This window comes from Sus scrofa, chromosome 13, assembly GCF_054392235.1.
Source record: "Sus scrofa isolate SSC_HxYL_T2T_F1_AM1 chromosome 13, Sscrofa_HxYL_maternal_Yorkshire_Landrace_v2.0, whole genome shotgun sequence".
In the NCBI taxonomy this organism is placed as follows: domain Eukaryota; kingdom Metazoa; phylum Chordata; class Mammalia; order Artiodactyla; family Suidae; genus Sus; species Sus scrofa.
This window is the reverse complement of record NC_139395.1, coordinates 182074996-182093875: the sequence shown is the minus strand read 5'-3', so window position 1 is coordinate 182093875 and position 18880 is coordinate 182074996. Positions and strand designations below refer to the sequence as shown.

At 35.4% G+C, this 18880-nt stretch overlaps 1 protein-coding gene across 5 annotated transcripts in view; it reads left to right on the top strand.

The window, feature by feature from the left end:
* EPHA3 (EPH receptor A3) overlaps window positions 1-18880 on the top strand; it is a 351064-nt gene that overhangs the window by 225842 nt on the left and 106342 nt on the right. For all 5 annotated transcript variants that reach the window (XR_014822332.1, XR_014822333.1, XR_014822334.1 and 2 more), the window contains 2 exon segments: window positions 2292-2447; window positions 3139-3474. Coding sequence is in view for 2 of the 5 variants with exons in the window: in XM_021068363.2 (XP_020924022.1) it covers window positions 2292-2447; window positions 3139-3474 (492 nt within the window). In the remaining 3 variants the exon portion in view is untranslated.

Here is an 18880-nt window from a genome sequence, read left to right as displayed (position 1 = left end):
GGTTGCAGCTGTGGTGCAAATTCCATCCCTGGCCCTGGAACTTCTGCATGCTTCAGGTACAGCCAAAAAAAAAAGGAGTTCCTGTTGTGGCTCAGCGGAAACAAACACAACTAGGATCCGTGAAGATGTGGTTCAATCTCTGGCCTCACTCGGTGGGTTAAACATCCAGTGTTGCCATGTGCTGTAGTGTAGATCACAGATGTGACTTGGAACTGGCGTTACTGTGGCTGTGACATAGGCTGGTGGCTAAGCTCTATTTCGACCCCTAGCCTGGGAACTTCCATATGCTGCCCTCAAAAGACAAAAAAAAAAAAAATCTCCTTAATAGTTTGAGTCACATTCTTAACTCTAGGTTAATTAACTGTAGTTACTTTCAACTTATTACCAGAAATCCTGTGTTGTGGTGCTGCAGCTAAATGATTATATAACTGTCCTGTCTTTTCTTTAAGCATCACATAGTATAGCCATTTATGGTATTAACAAAAAGTGATTGAGTGTTTAGTGAATACCTTTATGCTAAATGATGTAAAAACAATAAAAGCCTCAAATAAAAACATTCAGATAAATTTACAAGCAAACAAAATAACAAAGTACATTGAAACACTGCAACTTAATCTTTTAAAGACTCAGCAATGCCCTCTTGCAAATTTAAAGGCACTCAGTGATGAGCTAAATTGAAACCAGAAGTTAAGTGCATAGTTTGTTTATACTTGGTATCATTTCCCCCTGAGGCAATATGACATGAGGTATGAGTAGATGTTTCTAACCAGTGCTTAAGGACACTGTTTAAAAGTTTGTAATCCTAATCCAAGTTTGGTTAGGGCAGCAGAATATATTTGGATGCCTCTCAATATGGTACCACAAGTTGTTCAATTTAATGTAATATAGTCCTAATGCAGCCATTCTTAGTGGGAACTTGAAAACAGCAAGACTAGATTAATGATTACTATAATTTTAAGTTATTCTAATTGTTTGTATTGTCAATGTATTTTCCCTGGCAGTGTTATCTTCTAAGAAATGTTCGATACTATTATAGCTGTAAGTGTTACCTTTCAGAATACATTTAGTGATTATGAAAGTTAAGATCTATTCACACCGGTGTTATTTGAATGCAGATAACCTGTTATGCACAATAAGAAGTTGGTGTAAGAAAACCTTGGAATTCAATGATAAAGATAGTTTATAGAGTCTATTCCAAAAGTAAGTGCCTTAAGCCATCAAATCTCAATGTTGCTTTGAAATTGAGTTTTAAAGACTTAAGAAATTATTGGCCTCCAAAGATTATTGGAAGAAAATTAAAAATTTGAGACCCTGAATTCCTTCCTCAAAAGAATGCCAAGGGACTTTTGTTAGGATTTTCATTATGATTTCAGTTCTCAATGTGAAAAGAGACCAAATAAAATGGTATAGCATTTTAAATTTTATAATAACAGATTAAATGAAAATGCTATAATGGACATATTTCTTTAAAAGCTGTAAATAGATAGCCGATACTAAAAGGGCAGCTGAAGTCATTATTTGGTAACCAGTTCCTTGGGCTTAAAAAAAAAATGTCGTTCAAAGATATGGCTAGAAAGAAGATAACATAATTATTTTAAAAAGGTTTAGTAACAATTCTCAAGATACCAGTTTAAATAGAAATTATGCCTCCCTGTGTATTAGAGATACAGACAAAGAAATATATTAAAATATTTTTTTTAGGCTATTACCATAGAAGTTAAGGAATGACGCTGTCAGGGCAGAAAAAAAAAATCAAGTTCAGGAGAACCATATATCAAGAATCTTAAAATATAGACAAAGCCATGATTTCTTCTTTCAGTTGCTTACAATTTGTGAGGATAAAGTTGTACACACAGAAACTAATTAGAAAATAAGCGAGTATGTAATATAGTGCTAACTACAGTACAGAGAGTGTACACATTGACTCATGTTTTAAAAGGGAATGGCTGCATGATGACATGGCTTTGCTTTATTTTCTCCACAAATAGTCCAATGCCAAGTAAAGCTGTGAAAACATGAGCTGGAAATTTCATCACACTCTAGAGCCAAAGTAATCTAAATCTTGCTGGGTTCCCCCCCACCAACACCCCTTAACATTTGGTGCAAATTCAAAACGTATATGTGGAGAAACTACATTGGGCCACATTATTTGCTTCTGTGAATTCTGGGAGAGAAAAAGGGATTTTATTCATCATGAATGCATGCCCAGCCTCCTGAAATCTGTTTACGTATTTTCAAGAATGCGTTTTCCAAATTGTCACAGAATTTTAAAAGAATCGTTTTGTTTATAGCTTGTCGACCAGGTTTCTACAAGGCTTCGGATGGTAATATGAAGTGTGCTAAGTGCCCACCTCACAGTTCTACTCACGAAGATGGTTCAGTGAACTGCAGGTGTGAGAATAATTACTTCCGAGCAGACAAAGACCCTCCATCCATGGCTTGTACCCGTGAGTAGTTTTGCTGCAACCCATGCCTCCATGTTTGTTTTATTTCGTTTTTAATTCTTGTTATTGTGCTTTTTTTTTTTTTTTTTTTTTAAGTATTTGGTCCATTTCCTTTCGTTATCCATGTGCAAATTGAAAGCTTTCTCTGCTTCATTCTCCATGCTTGGCTCATCACAAATGCAACATTTATCACACAAAATGAATTAGTTTTTAAAGCACTTCCTGCATCAGGACCCCTAGAAAGAAAGAAAATTGTATCTTGTTTTAGATTTTGCATCATATTTGACAGGATAGGGGAGGTTATAGGCATGGGATCTGTGTTTTTACTTTTCTATTCCCTCTTGTTACACGTTGGTCATAGGTCATAGGGAAAAAGGACTAAGATTTATAAAACTAATACTAAAGTTTTCATAACTATTCACAAGGGCATTGAATTTAGTGGTAAATTCCTTTGCTGGGCTTTGTGAATGCATCCTCAACTTTGAGTCAAAACTCCCCCATTCATAGCTGGGGGAGGACGGTATTCTTGAATCCATGTGTCTATAATCTCATGGATCCTCTAAGGACGAATTAAAAGTATATAATAAAGACAAGATGGTTATTTACCTCTTTCAGTTCCATTGTAAATTATCTATTTCCCTTGTAGTAGAAAACAGAAGTGAGGCTCATTAATCTTTGTTGAACTACTTTGCAGGACCTCCATCTGCACCGAGAAATGTTATATCTAATATAAATGAGACCTCCGTTATCCTGGACTGGAGTTGGCCCCTGGACACAGGAGGCCGGAAAGATGTTACCTTCAACATCATATGTAAAAAATGTGGGTGGAATGTAAAACAGTGTGAGCCATGCAGCCCAAATGTCCGCTTCCTCCCTCGACAGTTTGGACTCACCAACACCACGGTGACAGTGACAGACCTCCTGGCACACACTAACTACACCTTTGAAATTGATGCCATTAACGGGGTGTCAGAGCTGAGCTCACCACCAAGACAATTTGCTGCAGTCAGTATCACAACGAACCAGGCTGGTGAGTACCTGCTGAGGGCTTCCTACTCCTGCCATCTCAGAACCAAGTAACAGTTTTGACAGAAAGTGTAGACAAAAAGGTGGAAAGAAAAAAAGATTTCAGAGCCCCAGGATATTCTCTTTTATCACTTTTAGACAGTTATGGTACATTAAGTAGCTTAATTTAATTCTTCAAAGTGAGAGTAAATCATATAAGTTAGATGATTTTAAGCTAGTTTAACCATTGCTTCCGAATTTGAAATCTTTAAACATTAGAGGCTCTGGAGATAGTGCTTGTGGGGCTCCTTGAGACATTTTCCTGTTTCAGTGAACTTAATTGACATTGACTGTAGCTCAGGAAAGATATTTAAAGCTATAAATATCTTTGTTATAATTATATCAGATTTTGTATTTAGTTATATATCTTATGGTCCTCAGCAGTTCTGGGTAATATAGCTTAGGTAGTTAAAACTCTGTGATTAATTAAAAAAGAAGAAAATAAACCCATTTTATTTAATAGATACAATTTATATTTAAAAATTAAAAATACAGAATTGAAGAGCAGCTTAGTGAAAACAGGTCTTGGTGAAAGAGTTGGAATTACTGATCCAACAAATCTCCAGGTATGAATATATATATATATATATTTGTGTGTGTGTGTGTGTGTGTGTGATTTCACCAACTGTATTTTCCCAATAAAAAATAAAAAATTCTGTGTTTCCTGGTTGTAAGCAAAGGGCTTTAAGATGGAATGGAAAACAAACTTCTGACCTTTCTTCATCTTAACATCCACCTTTCTGTTTTCTTTACTGTGAGTAAATCTTGTTTTTTCAATCACCCTTTAAATCTTCTATGTGTTTTTCAATTCTCTGATAATTTCTGTGACTTTTTTTTTACTATAGTTTTTTTAACAGTGTGGTGTCCAATATTATTTATGAGGTTTTAGTTATGATTCTCTTAAACATATAGGAGGGTTTACTTCACAGAGTATCCAGAAACATACCATTGATATCCCTTTGAAATAAGACAGTCATTTTCCCAAGGTGAAAACTGTGAAGAATGATTAAAAAACAGTTTTCTAATCAACACTACTCGTGCAAAATTAAGCTGATAGATATTTATTATTCATAATTATTGCTATAAGCTGTCATAATTAGGGGATACAGTTCAAGTTATTCAATTCAGAGATATTATTGGATCATTTATACACAAAGAAATAAACATTGGAGCCAAAAAGAGGGGAAAAGAAGAGACAGGATGGCACCCTGAGAATGTTTCAACTAGAACTATAGCTCTCATATCGGCTTCCAGGAGGGTTCACCTGGAACCGGAAGTTAGGACTGAGTGTCCACTCTGCTTCTTTTCTCCATTTGGCTTGAATTACAGAAACCCCTCTGCTCTCTGGCAGGACTTGCTCCTTGCTTTGAGGATATGAATACTGGATGTCAGAAGAAGAGAGAAAGAGATGACTAAATTCCATTAGCTAGAAGAGGTCTTAGAGCAGCCAAATAACTAACAAGGAAACTCAACACTTTATTTTTTTTTTCTAATTTTTAAAATTGTGTGAAGCATAATTGATTTACAATGTTGTGTTATTTTCTGCTGTACAGCAAAATAATTGTTATGCAAATATATACTATTTTTCATGTTCTTTTCCATGATGGTTTATCACAAGATATTGGATATAGTTCTCTGCATTATACAGTACGACCTTGTTGTTTATCCACCCTGTATTTAGTAGTTTGCATCTGCTAATCCCAAACTCCCAGTCCATCCCTCCCCCGCATCCCCTCCCTTGGCAACCACAAATCTGTTCTCTATATCTTGAGTCTATTTCTGTCTTGTAGGTAGGTTCATTTGTATTATATTTTAGATTCCATAATAAGTGATATCATATAGTATTTGTTTTTATCTTTCTGACTTATTTTGCTTAGTATGATAACCTCTAAACTCATTTATCACTTTTTCTCTCACTTGGCTGACTCAGGGAGGGTAGTTAAACTACACATGATGCAAAATTAATATAATATTTATCAAGTATGCACCAGTATGACTCTGTTGGTTGTTAACATTTTGTACTTTGATACTGGTTAGAAGCAAATATAATTACTTCTGCAGGTGAGTATAGAAATACATCTGTGCTGGTTAATTCCTCAAGTACCTTGAGTAGCCCCCTGAACCCAGTATATCAGGTCCCACACTTCCTTTCCCCATAATCTAGCAACCAAAGCGATAAATCTTGGCATTAGAGAGGTCTCCAGACCAGTATCCCTTCTTCTCCCCCCAAAATCCAGTAACCAGAGGATAAATCCTGGCATCAGAAAGGTATCCAGATCTCTGTGCTGGAACTCTTCCAACCTCTGAGGGATCCATGTCTCTGCCATACCAGTTTAGAGACATTTTGAATATAGCCTCTGACGGAGTCCATGTTCAAATGTGTCTCTATCTGATTTCAAGTCCCTCTTTTGTTCCCACTTTTTTTCTGGTCTTCTATATTGATGAAATTCTTTTAGTTTTACATTGTCTCATGATGATAAATGAAGTTTATGTGTGGAAAAGACATGTCTTTTTAATGAAGTGCACTGAATCATTATTTAATCTTGCTTACTGAATCTGTAACCTTGAAGCTAGATCTCAGACCAAGCAACATATGCTTTTGTTTTGCCTCAGTTAATGATATTTAAACTTTGTAACTAATAATATTTAAAGATTTGTAACTTAGGTTTATTTAACTGTCTTCCATGAGAGAAAAAAAAAAAAAAAAGATGAGTAATGCTATTGCTATGATCACATGATTATAGCTTCTCATATTCAGTGAGCCCAGGGGTTTTAAGAAATTATAATTATGTGGTAAATGGCTTTCTCAAATCCTATATTTCACTCTGATTTACTACCTTGTTTAAAATAGGAGCATCAATCTGTGTTATAATTATCTCCTAACTCAAACAGAAATGTATAAAAACAAGCAAAACTCCTTATTTCCTCTCTTATCATTGACCTCCGGCTTTCTGACAATGCATTTATCAGGAAACTAATAGTTCCAGATATATAAAGTGAATGAATCTAGGTAAAGTGGCAACCAAGAGCCAGCCAGGACTTTAAAAAATAAATGGGGTTGCTGCTTTGGCCTCCCAGTTACAAATCACAGGGTAAGACAGAAGTTCAGCGGGAATGATATCAGTTACTCTCCCTAACCCCACTCTCATTCTTCAGAAAAATCACAAATTTATCTACAACATGCACCACAAGGCATTTTATGTATTTATTTCAGGAGTTCTGTATCATTTCGTGTGCCTTGGGAGGTAGAGGTCTTTGTTCCATCTTCAAATCCCCCCTGGTAAGATATATAAGCAAGATTAGAAGCAATATCATTTCTCCAGAGAGTGTTTCATTGTTTTGCTTTATTTTTGCTCTTGTGAAGGTTAATGGACTAGTAGCCTTGAGAAATGAGCTCCCTACCCCTAGAAAGATATGGCCATGACAGATATGATGCCTGCTATTTAAATTCCTCCTAACCTTACTATCTCTGACATGGTTATAAAGGGGAAACATGAATGTGTTCCTTCTAATTTAGTTTGTAAGATTGACTTTGTTGATTTTTCTCTTGATGACACTGTAAAAGCCATGTGATGACCACATGATAAGGTACCTTCTAAATTGTAGAGGATTGTGTTGTACGTTCGGATGTTAGTCCCCAGCTCTTTATATTTTCACAAAGTATGTCAGTGAGATAAAAAGCATGGTCTCTACATAAAGATTGTATCCATGAATCCATCAGTCAAACATGTACAGAAAGAATTACAGATTGCAAAACAAAGATCTGTGAAGTTATACCTTGGAGTAAATTGCTTCTTCTTTTTTTTCTTCTTTGAATGAGTATGTTTACCTTTTAGTTCTGAAAAAAAAATCATTCTACTAGTGGAATATTCATCTCTGTTTATTCTCAAACCTCGATTATAGAATCTGTCCTGTTCCCACTATCTTATAGCATATAACAATCTCAGATAAGGAGAAGGGGCACTAACAGAGGAATCATAGGCTTTCAATTTTTTGAGATCCACCCCACCCCCATTTTATAGAAACTGAGATCCAAGAAGCATTTTCAACATTTATTCAAGTGATGAAAATTCTACTATTGTCTCACAACTCTAACTCCACTTTCCACTTCCTATTCTCATATTCTTTCTGCCATTCTTTGATTCATGCCATATTGCTCCAGATGAAATACTGCCTTGAAGATAGACGGGGTGCTTGCCTACTGGGAAAATCTACTGTAACCTATACTATCTACAAAAAACCTGATCCTCGCTTCTCAGTCTTTTTTCATAGCTTTTTAGGGGTATTCTGCAAGAGAGCTTCTTTATCATCTCCACTCTTCCCCAAACTTATCCTTTACTCTCTCATTCTACACAAATGATTTCCCTTCTGTAATATTGTGATTTATAATAATAAATATGTATTTGGCCTTGGTCCCAGTTTATGGCACAAAACTCCTAAAGCCTTTGGAATTTCCTAAGTTATAAGAGAAAGAAAGGTATATTTTGTTATTTATAATCATCCCTTTCAATCACATCTAAGTTTATGCTAAGAAAAGAACTTTTGGAAAGCCCGCAAGGATGGTGGATGTTTGCCAGAGATCCTACCATATGATTAGAGGGTTGGAACTTTTAGTCCCTTCACTTCTCAACCTCACCTCTGGGTAGGTAGAGGGGCTGGAGATGGAGTTCAAGCATAATAGTTAATGATGTAATCAATCACGCCTATACAATGAAGCCTCCTTAAAAGCTCAAAGGACATGGTTCAGAGAGATTCTGGGTAGAGGTGCTCATAGGTGATGTGTCTGGAGAAATCATGGAAATTCCCTGCCCAGTACTTTGCCCCATTCTTCTCTTTATCTGGCTGTTCCTATGTTGCATTCTTTTATATAATAAACTGTAAATCTAGTAAGTAACATGTTTTCTGAGTTCTGTGAGCTGCTCTAATATACTAATTGAATGTGAAGAGGGTGTCATGGAAACCTCTGATTTATACCTGGCAGATCAGAAGCACAGATAACAATTTAGACTTGAGATTAGTGTCTCCAGGGGCTGGAGAAGTCTGTGGGACTGAGCCCTTAACCTATGGGATCAGATGTTAAATCTAGGTAGACAGTATCAGAATTGAATTGAATTGTAGGACATCTAGCTGGGGTTGCAGAATGGCGTGGTGTAGGGAAAAACCCCATACATTTGGGCACCAGAAGTGAAGTATTGTGCAGAGGCGATACACTGGAGTGTGCTTTTTCCTTAGATCTTCCTAACTTTTTAAGACCATCAAGTTTAGAAGGAAAGTGCTATCTCATCAGCTTTTCTAAATCTTATTCTTCCTGTTTGTCGTCACTAACCCCCATTGACTCCTGACTCTAAAGAATGTGCTCTCAAGCAGATTGCTTTCCCTTCCAGAATCTTAGACAAACACTTTCCTGGATTTTTCTCTTTGCATTTTATGTTGCATAGGTTTTTCTTCATCTTGGAGGAAGATATACGTAATTAAATGAAAGCAGCTGTAGCAACAACAATACACACACTCACACACACACACACGTGTTGCACATTATTAATTGACTCCTCATGATTTCATCTTGTTTTTCTCCTAATTTTCAATCTAAGATTAGATTTCTTTCATAAAGTAATTCTTGCTTCTTTCTTTGTTCTCTCATTCATAATGCAGTCTGGTTTCTGTCCTCCCTCTACAAAAGGGTCCTCCTGAAAACCAGTTGTAATTTCCTATTTGTGTCCTTCTGTTGAAATGAATGGAATTGTTCAGAAGAGTGTAAATTTATTTAAGAGCTTGGACCTTGTCCGATGTTCACATTTGTGGTTCTTGGACTTAGAACAATGCCTTGTAGTACTTTGTATTCACTCAAATGTTTATTGAAAGAATGAGTGAGTGTTTACTGGAAATGTCCACCATCCAAAAATGAAAACTCTCCCTCAAAACACTTTCTCTCATTTTTTTTTTCCTCTCTACTAATGAAACCTCCATTTTCCCAAGTTTACCAGATTCTAACACTTGGAATCATCTTTAGTTCATCTTCCAAATTTAAGAAGTACTCACATGCCACTGATGTTTTCTTTGAATTATTTTGGATCTTCAAACCTTTTTCTCCACACTTAGTGTTAGATTTTAAAATTCCTGGTGCTAACATTTATAAATAAATACGATGAATTACAGTAGTTCTCTTTTAAGTATTTTGAGATTTCAAAATAAATGGGAATTGGAACTAACATGTTTTTGTGTGTGTGTTTGTTTGTTTTTGCTTTTTAGGGTCTCAGGTACGGCGTATGGAAGTTCCCAGGCTAGGGGTCGAATCAGAATTATAGCTGTGGGCCACAGCCACAGCCACAGCCACAGCAACCTACAAACACAGTTAATGGCAATGCTGGGTCCTTAGCCAGCTGACTCCTGGGTGAGGCCAGGGATGGAACCCACATCATCATGGATCCTAGTCAGATTCATTTCTGCTGCACCACAATGGGAACTCCTAACATGTATTAATTAATCAAAATATCACACTACTCAGCAACTTCTTTCCACTGAGCTGTTTGTAAAAAGGGTTATTGGATCAATAAATACATCTGAATGCCCCATATTTTGTTCTTATAATATATACTGTACCTTGAAAAATAGAACTAAATTAGATAGGTGTAAAGAAAAGGAAATATATGTTCATATCATAGTATTGGAATTGAGTTCCTGGCTACTAGGAAAGCTGGGCCAAAAAAAGCTCAGATATAAAATATGAAGGGAAAGGAAGTCAGCACTTATGGGTAGGACTTTCTGAGGTGCTTGATATCACTCTAGGAATTTTGCAGTTACCACCCCATTGAAAAATGAGCAGTAAATAATATTATTTTTAAAAAAGAGAACTCAACTTATGTTCACTCAGATTTTCTGCTGACAGACCATTAATTTATGCAAAGATAGCATCTTAGAAACTTTCCAATATAAAGGAAACACTCCTAGCATTGGCTTTAAACAGAATAGCCTCTATCATCCACTTAATTTAACGATGAAAGACAAATCTCTTCTTTTCTTCTGGTCGAAAATTGTTATCCATCATGTGAAGGGACTGAACTGGAAATCCAGTCATTAGTTTTCCTGTTTTATTTCTTTTTTGTGATTCTAGGACTATTGTTTAGAATTCTGTTATTGGTATAATTTTAATCAACCAATACGTTTTTTTTGACATTTAAGCACTCCTGTCAACTGACTTTTTCTAAAGGACCTTAAAAAGTTTATTTGCCTGTACTGTTGTGACCTGCTATTTCACAGAACAAGGTAACAGCAACTATTAGTAGAAAAAAAGTAGTTTAATGTGTCTTGAATAAATAATACACAATGTTTAAAATGAATCCTAAACTATCAGAGCTCTTTGGCTACATTTAGAACCCAGTCTAATTTTTATACATTGATATAGCAGATATTTAAAAATCTTCCTTACTCCTTATTCTGAAATAATATTTCCTCTATCCACCTTGTTGCCTTTGGGATTTAGAAGCATCATATATAGATATGACAGAGGAACGCCTCATGTCAAAGACAGCCAGGCAGGCTTTAGAATTCCCAAGGAAGCAAACATTTCAAAATAAAAATAGAAAAGTGTAGAGCTTGGATCTGCTGTTAAATAATGGACGCACTGATATAATCTCTATAGAAGTGTCTGCTGCCATGTCATTATGTACCCTGGGAAGTAAACTAGACCCCAGATGCATCTACATGCATTCTTTCAGAGCATGAAGGAAGGTGTCTTGTAGCATGAGTATCAGAAAGTTCAAATATAATGAAAATCAACTACAAAATAGTGGAGATAAGGTTCCAGTGATTCACTCTGATGAATTCTCCCCTTGTTGTTTTACTTGTACGATTACTAAAGCCTAAGATGGAAGCTTTACTCTTTCATTTCTCTCAACAAACAAGTGAGATCTGAATCAGGCCCAGAGATTACAAGTGAATATATACACTACAATTTTCTTGGTGCATTTTGCTTGTGTGGTAATAATTTAGCTTCTTTCTTTCCAATTTGAAATCAAGGCAGAGACCTGTGCATCTGGGAATATCACTCTGCAGTGATGTGTCATAGTGTGCCTGAAGCATTCCACATCATTTAACACATTAATGATGCCTTTCAGCCATCACAGGCTGGTATGGAAGAATGTTACATATCTGCAGCATGAGCAATAAGCTGAACAAAAGCAGAGCTGTATATTGTCCTGACAGTTATTCAGAACCTTTGCATGAGTTTAAAGCCACAACTGTATGGAAAACCAGCAAATGGAAATGGTTTGGGGGGTTCCAGGGTCTGTACTGAATTCTCATCCTGTCTTCATTTCTGATCCTTAATGCAATTACAGTGAATGGAGCAGACATGTGTCTACAGAATTATAGTCATGCTTTTCCTTCTGGCTTCTAAAAAATGCTCACAAGATCACAAATACCAATGACCATCCAGAGGAGAAAATATGGTGTTAACTAAAGCACTTAATATTAAGGAAGAAATAAGTTACTATATAGCACAGGGAACTATATTCCACATCTTATAATAACGTATATGGAAAATAATCTGAAGAATAAGAAAAAAAAATATAGAGAGAATATATATATATAACCAAATCACTTTGCTGTATACTTGAGGCATTGTAAATCAACTATACTTCGAATAAAAAATAAAAGTTAAGGAGTTCCCATCGTGGCTTAGCAATAATGAACCTGACTAGCACCCATGAGGATGTGGGCTCGATCCCTGGACTTGCTTAGTGGGTTAAGGATCTGGCATTGCCATGAGCTGTGGTGTAGGTCCCAGATACAGCTCAGATCCTGCGTTGCTGTGGCTGTGGTGTAGGCTGTGGGTACAGCTCTGATTCGACCCCTAGCCTAGGAAATTCCATATGCTACAGGTGCGGCCCTAAAAAGAAAAAATAAAATAAAATAAAATAACTTTAAAAAATAGGCATTTAATGCTAACTTATGCCATCTTCACTGCATCTTTCTAAGAGCAAAAAATACTTATTCAATAGAAATGTTTCCCAAGCAGAACACTTTTAGTCTCAAAACATACTAAAGACAGTCATTTATCTTTTAATATATTCTCCCCCTTTAGGGTTAAGTTAAATATAGAAGATCTTTAGGGAATAATTGCAATATGTGCAAATAATTCAGAAAATGAATAAATGCAAACATTTAGAAGGAAACGATGCTCTGTTTTTAAAAGCAAAAGTCTTATTACCAGTAGCCACATTCTTTCCTTATGAACTTAATTATATTCCAGTGAATTCAAAAATACTATCTCTGTGTTAATAACTATAATATGGGAGTTTCTGTTGTGGTGCAGCGGAAACGAATCCAACAAGAACCATGAGGTTGCGGGTTCAATTCCTGGCCTCGCTCAGTGGGTTAAGGATCAGGCATTGCTGTGAGCTGTGGTGTAGGTTGCAGATGCAACTCAGATCTCACGTTGCTATGTCTGTGGCTAGGCCGTCGGCTATAGCTCTGATTCGACCCCTAGCCTGGGAACCTCCATATGCCATGGGTGCAGGCCTAAAAAGACAAAAAGACAAAACAAAACAAAAAAAAACCTGTAATATAACCCAGTATTCTGATTTTATAATCCTATCAATATAGCACTATTGTCCAAACTGGGAAAAAAGCACCCCTTCCTCAAGGGACTTTACTGCCATCTGTTATAAAATTGTTGTGATAAGTATTCAAATTAATGGGATTATTAGGAATGGCATTTCCATGTGCTGGGGCCCTAAATTCTGTAACATTCACACTAAACCAAAGAATGGTGAGGCCAAAAATGGGAAGCTCAAATTTTCTAGTCATTTCAACAGCAGCGATTGCCAATCTAAATCCTCTTGATATGATTAACACTGCACTATTATATAATTATATCATTTAATCATTAACAGTAATTTTATATGACTGTAAATAGTTAAACGCCTTGTTAATGATTTTACAACTCCAAAGTTACTGCTCTTAACTGTTAGGATATTCCTTACTCTATGGCTTTGCATAATTAAGACTGAAAAAAGACACCTTTAAAGATGGTTACTGTATTATTATTGTAAAATTGTGATTACCTGGTCTGCAGATGGTAGTATTCTTTTTCCTTTGAAATTAAAATTTCTGGAGTTCTCGTCTCGTGGCTCAGTGGTTAACAAATCCGACTAGGAACCATGAGGTTGCAGGTTCGATTCCTGACCTTGCTCAGTGGGTTAAGGACCTGGAGTTGCCAGTGAGCTGTGGTGTGGGTCGCAGATGCAGCTTGGATCATGGGTTGCTGTGGTTCTAGCATAGGCTGGAGGCTAAAGCTCCGACTAGACCCCTAGCGTGGGAACCTCCATATGCTGCAGGAGCTGCCCTAGAAAAAGACCAAAAAAAAAAAAAAAAAATTTTTTTTCCGCCTGATTGGAGAGATGCTGATAAGAAACCAAATCTGAATTGCTTTAGTGAGAAGTTATTTATCCAAATCTTTCTTGCCAAAACCAAACCATAAAAACTCTTCTAAAGTAGCTTTGGAAGATTTCACCTACTATGAATCAATGTTGTTTAGAAGCATTTACCTTGACAATTATATTATCATTAGGAATTAATCTCTTACTGCTTTTCATTTTTTATTCCAGTAGGAAAAAAATAATTGTAACAAACCACGAGAAAGAAAAATCTGTTTCTTGTCACAGTTTTGTCCAATAAATATAGCTTTAAAGGGGAGGCTGTGCGTCAGAGTAGAAAGGGTTCTGGAATGTGTATCAACAGAGGTGCATACTCTCCTCTGTTCCCACTCTTTGGTTTGGACTTCTGAATAAGTCACTTTTATCAGAGCTATTGTTTTATCTCTTTTGTGAAACTAAACATGGACTGACTAATTTCTAAGTTTCCTTCCAGTTATATATTCTATGCAACTAAGTTGATATAAAAGGTATCATGCATCCATGGAAACATAGTCCAGTATTTACTGATTTTAAGTTATACTTATAATTGAAACAAGTGTGGTTGGAAGAAAAACAGTATTTGAAAGGCAAAGTGGTACAGCACAGTTGTCAAAAGTCCAATTGTAAATCCAGATGTGGCCACTTAACAGTGAGGTGACTAGATTTCTTATTTTTAAATTTGATTTGTTGACGCATTCACTCCCAAATGTGTTAAAAATGAGTTTAAGGCAGGGATTGGACTAACCTGGAGTCTTTGCATCCTTTTTGACACAGACACAATAATACTCACACGGATTGTTGTGAAGACTAAATAAAATGAGAACAGGTGTATGGGACTGAGGCACTTAAATAAAATACTGAGCCTTGTGTCAAACATAATCCTGCTGATCTTGCTCTAGCTGGAAGAAGTAGACACTCCTTTAAAAAAATTTTATAAAAGATGAAAAAATAGTAAAATACATGAAGTCAAGCTCTGAAACACTCTGCTTTGATGTAAGTGGTTTAAGCTCCAATTCTTTCAAAACTGGAATTCATAGGTATGATGTAAAACAACTCCCAATATAATAAGCTATTCTTCCTTCATTACACACACCTATGTCTATAAATATATTAACTTAGTGTCAGTATGGAGGTGTCAATGAGAAGGCCTAATGGAAACATCCAATAGGCAGTTGGATATATTTGGGTATACTCTGAGATTTTGGCTAGGAGAAGACCCAAAGACATCCATAAAATAAAAAGGATGGTAAGAATAATTAGGGATAGTCATGCAAAGAATACCTATAAAGATTGAAGAGATAGACAGAGATATAGGAAGAATCAGGTGACAAATTAATATTCTAACAATCATTCAGGATAAAGTGTTAAAATAATAAGCTTTTACCAAGGACCATGTTATGACAAGACCCCAAAATTTTGCAATTACTTAGGAAATTGTCACCTTTTACTTTTAATCACTAGAATATTTTTAAGTACATTTTAGTTCTTTTTAAAATACACTTTAGTAAGTTGACTATGTTTCCAAAAATAAAAAATTTTTAAATGCCCTCCAAAATAGTTTTGCTCACTACAGACGCATTAAAGAAACGTATTGCACCTCATGTACTTTTACTTGTTTGGTTAAGCATGTTATTTGAATATAGTTTGAGGGCAGTTTTTCCATCTTTGTCCATCCATGGAGGATAATTTTGTGTATATCTTCTAAGAAGGAGTACAGATTTCCAACATCCTCAGGAAAGAGACAGTTTCTCTTTTACTGAGTAGAGCTTGTTTTATTTTCCTTTTATTAAAATGTTTCCCAGAAGGTTTTTGAGGACTTCCCATTGTGGCCCAGTGGTAATGAACCCGACTAGTATCCATGAGGTTGCAGGTTTGATCCCTCTCTTGTGAGTTAAGGAACCAGCGTTGCCATGAGCTCTGGCATAGGCCAGACCGATTGGACCCCTAACCTGGCTCCAATTGGACCCCTAACCTGGGAACTTCTATATGCAGCAAGTGTGGCCCTAAAAAGACAAAAAATAAAATAAAATAAAAATTAAAAAAGGTTTTTCACAGTTGACATCTGAAATACATTGCTTAGTACCATCACCTCCCATTAAAGGAGAAACACCTTTCTTGATTTGAAGTGATATGATAGAAGAATAAGGTTTAGTTTAAAGTCTTTATTCCTGAAAAGTTTAAAAAATTAATCTCATCTAACTTGATATGTTTCCATTCTCAGCTATTTTCATAAATTCTTATTAATAAGAATAGAAGATAGATGTCCTTATTAAAACCCAATGTAAAACAACTAGATAGGAGTTCCCATCGTGGCTCAGTGGTTAATGAATCCGACTAGGAACTATGAGGTTGCAGATTTGATCCCTGGCCTTACTCAGTGGGTTAAGGATCCAGTGTTGCTGTGAGCTGTGGTGTAGGTTGCAGATGCGGCTTGGATCTGTATCTGATGTTGCTGTGACTCTGGTGTTAGACCCCTAGCCTGGGAACCTCTATATGCCATAGGAACAGCCCTAGAAAAGGCAAAAAGACAGGAAAAAAACAAAAAAACAACAAACAAAAACAACTAGATAAAGAACTTATGTTTTCCAGCAACTTGTTACTTATGCGTGATATGTGTGCGTTTGTGTTTGTATGTTTGTGTGTTTATAGATATCTCAAAACAAATATAAATTTCTAGAAAAAGTAAAGTTCTAGAAAGTATATGAAGTTTAACAGATCTGAGAGAAAAAAGTCTTTTTTTTTCTAAATTATCTGAACTTGGATAGATTTACTCTTAGCTATATTATTTATTAATTAAGGCTTATGTCTCCATGATGTGGTGAAGACAGGTACAGTTGCCTACATAAGCACTTACAGTGTTTGCTGCTTATAAGTGATCTGGATTTGGTAGTAATATCATTAATAAACGTTTGAAACATTTAGTGCTTTTGAAGATAAAAATAACTTTTAGATAACTCCTGGTTTCTGTGGCAATACATAACACATGTAATTACTAATTGCTTTTTGTTGTTGTTCTGTAAGCACTGACTGAGCACTTATTATGAACCAGGTACTATGCTGAATGCACTGAGGTTAAAATGATAATTAAGATGTGGCTACTATATTCAAGGAGTTCTCAGTTTAGTAGGAGATCTTAAAGGTTTTTAGGAAACCAGCATGAAATTGATTGTTTTGGCTAAGAAAAGGCAGGCAAGGCCAGCTGCCAAGAGACTTCAGTAAGCATCAGCAGCTCAGTGAAGCCATCCAGTGAAACATTTATCTTGAATTCACAGAAAATACCAAATTATGTATAATAGCTTCATCTTTTTTTCCTATTACTATAGCTCAGATTTTTAAAACTCTCCTTTTATGATTTTGTTACATGATGTTAAAAAAATGACTTTCTATCCCAAAGATTTGCACTGAGAGGAAGAGGAGAAAAAAATAACACTTCAAATTATGTAGAAATTAAGTGATGGTTGTAGGTGTAGCTTAATGTTATCTCAGTTAAATGTGTCTTGTTTGTAGAAGGCAACTAGTCAAAGTATGTGTAGCTATAATAATGGGAAGAGAACAAATATCTAGAGCTGTCCAGTGAAACTCTGTACATTAGTCTCGCTTATTTATGAATTTAAGGGGATGAATCTGCCCATTCATTCCCCTATTTTCCAATCCAGCTTTTTGGTTATTAGTATGGGATGAAGTTTCTATTTAGCTAAATATACAAATGTATGGACAAATATTGCATGAAGTATATGAAACCAGACTCAAACCAATATATAGTACACCTCAAATTTACACCATGTTTTTATATATCAATTATATCTCAATTTTAAAAATCTGTATGAAACTAGAAACCACTAAAATATAATTATCATGAAAGTAACTCTTCATCTCAGGTAATTAAGAAAAGGTCAGAATTTTAGAAATGTTTATAGTAATCATTGTAAACATAAATTATAAATGTTTTGAAGATATATGGTCATAATTTAGCAATGAGGCCATGATAACATGCCAGGAGTTACTGCTCTGTCTGCTAATAATTGTTAGGACATTGATGATTACAAATATTGCCTATTCATGAAAGTTAAAAGATATTGCTCACTCTTTCTAGTAAAAATTTTTTTAAAAAGCTATTGAAATGGATTTCAAAAAGAGAAATCTGTGAAAAGAATTAAATATAAAGAGATAATTGACCATTCTTATCCAGATCAGTTTCTATATACACTTTGTTGGGAGATAAGAGTTTAACTGTCTTCTTGGGGTATACTTAAGGAGATTCTAAAAATTATGTGCATTTCCACATGTAACGTTGGTATGTACACACTGTTTGCTATAATTTTTAGTATATTGAATGAAGTCGTAAAACATTTTGTATATATTTTGATGATAAACACTTCTCTCCTATCAGTAGCTATTTCTTATTTAAATGAACTGGTAGGCATTGGATATTTTGTACTCATTTGTGCATATCTTTGGGTTGTTGTAATACCCTAAAGGAACTGTTGAATAGGCACAAAATCTTATTTATTACTTAAAATAGCAACCAAGTATGGAGTGCCAGGTATTTGCCAAATACTGTATTGAGTATTTTATAAGACAACATTTAAGCTTTAAAGCAATCCTGTAATTTGAACATTATAACCCTTATTAATAGAAGAAACTGTTTTCAAGAGTTTAGTTAACTAACTCCATTTACCTAACTTAAGTAGCTAGGGAGAAATTGAACCCAGGTCTTTTCAATACAACAATATTTCCCAGTTTTCAGTAAACAACTGCATATTTTAAGGAATTTTGCTTCAACCACATACCACCAGGACTCTCATTATTTAGCAATATACTTAGTTAAACCAAGTCCATTTTTATTTCAAAAGAGAACTTTACCCCTAAATATGGAAAGCTAATACCATTGACTAAATATTTGTTCATCCATATAGTACCTTACATCCTTTCTCAAACCACCCAGGCTAAATTTGG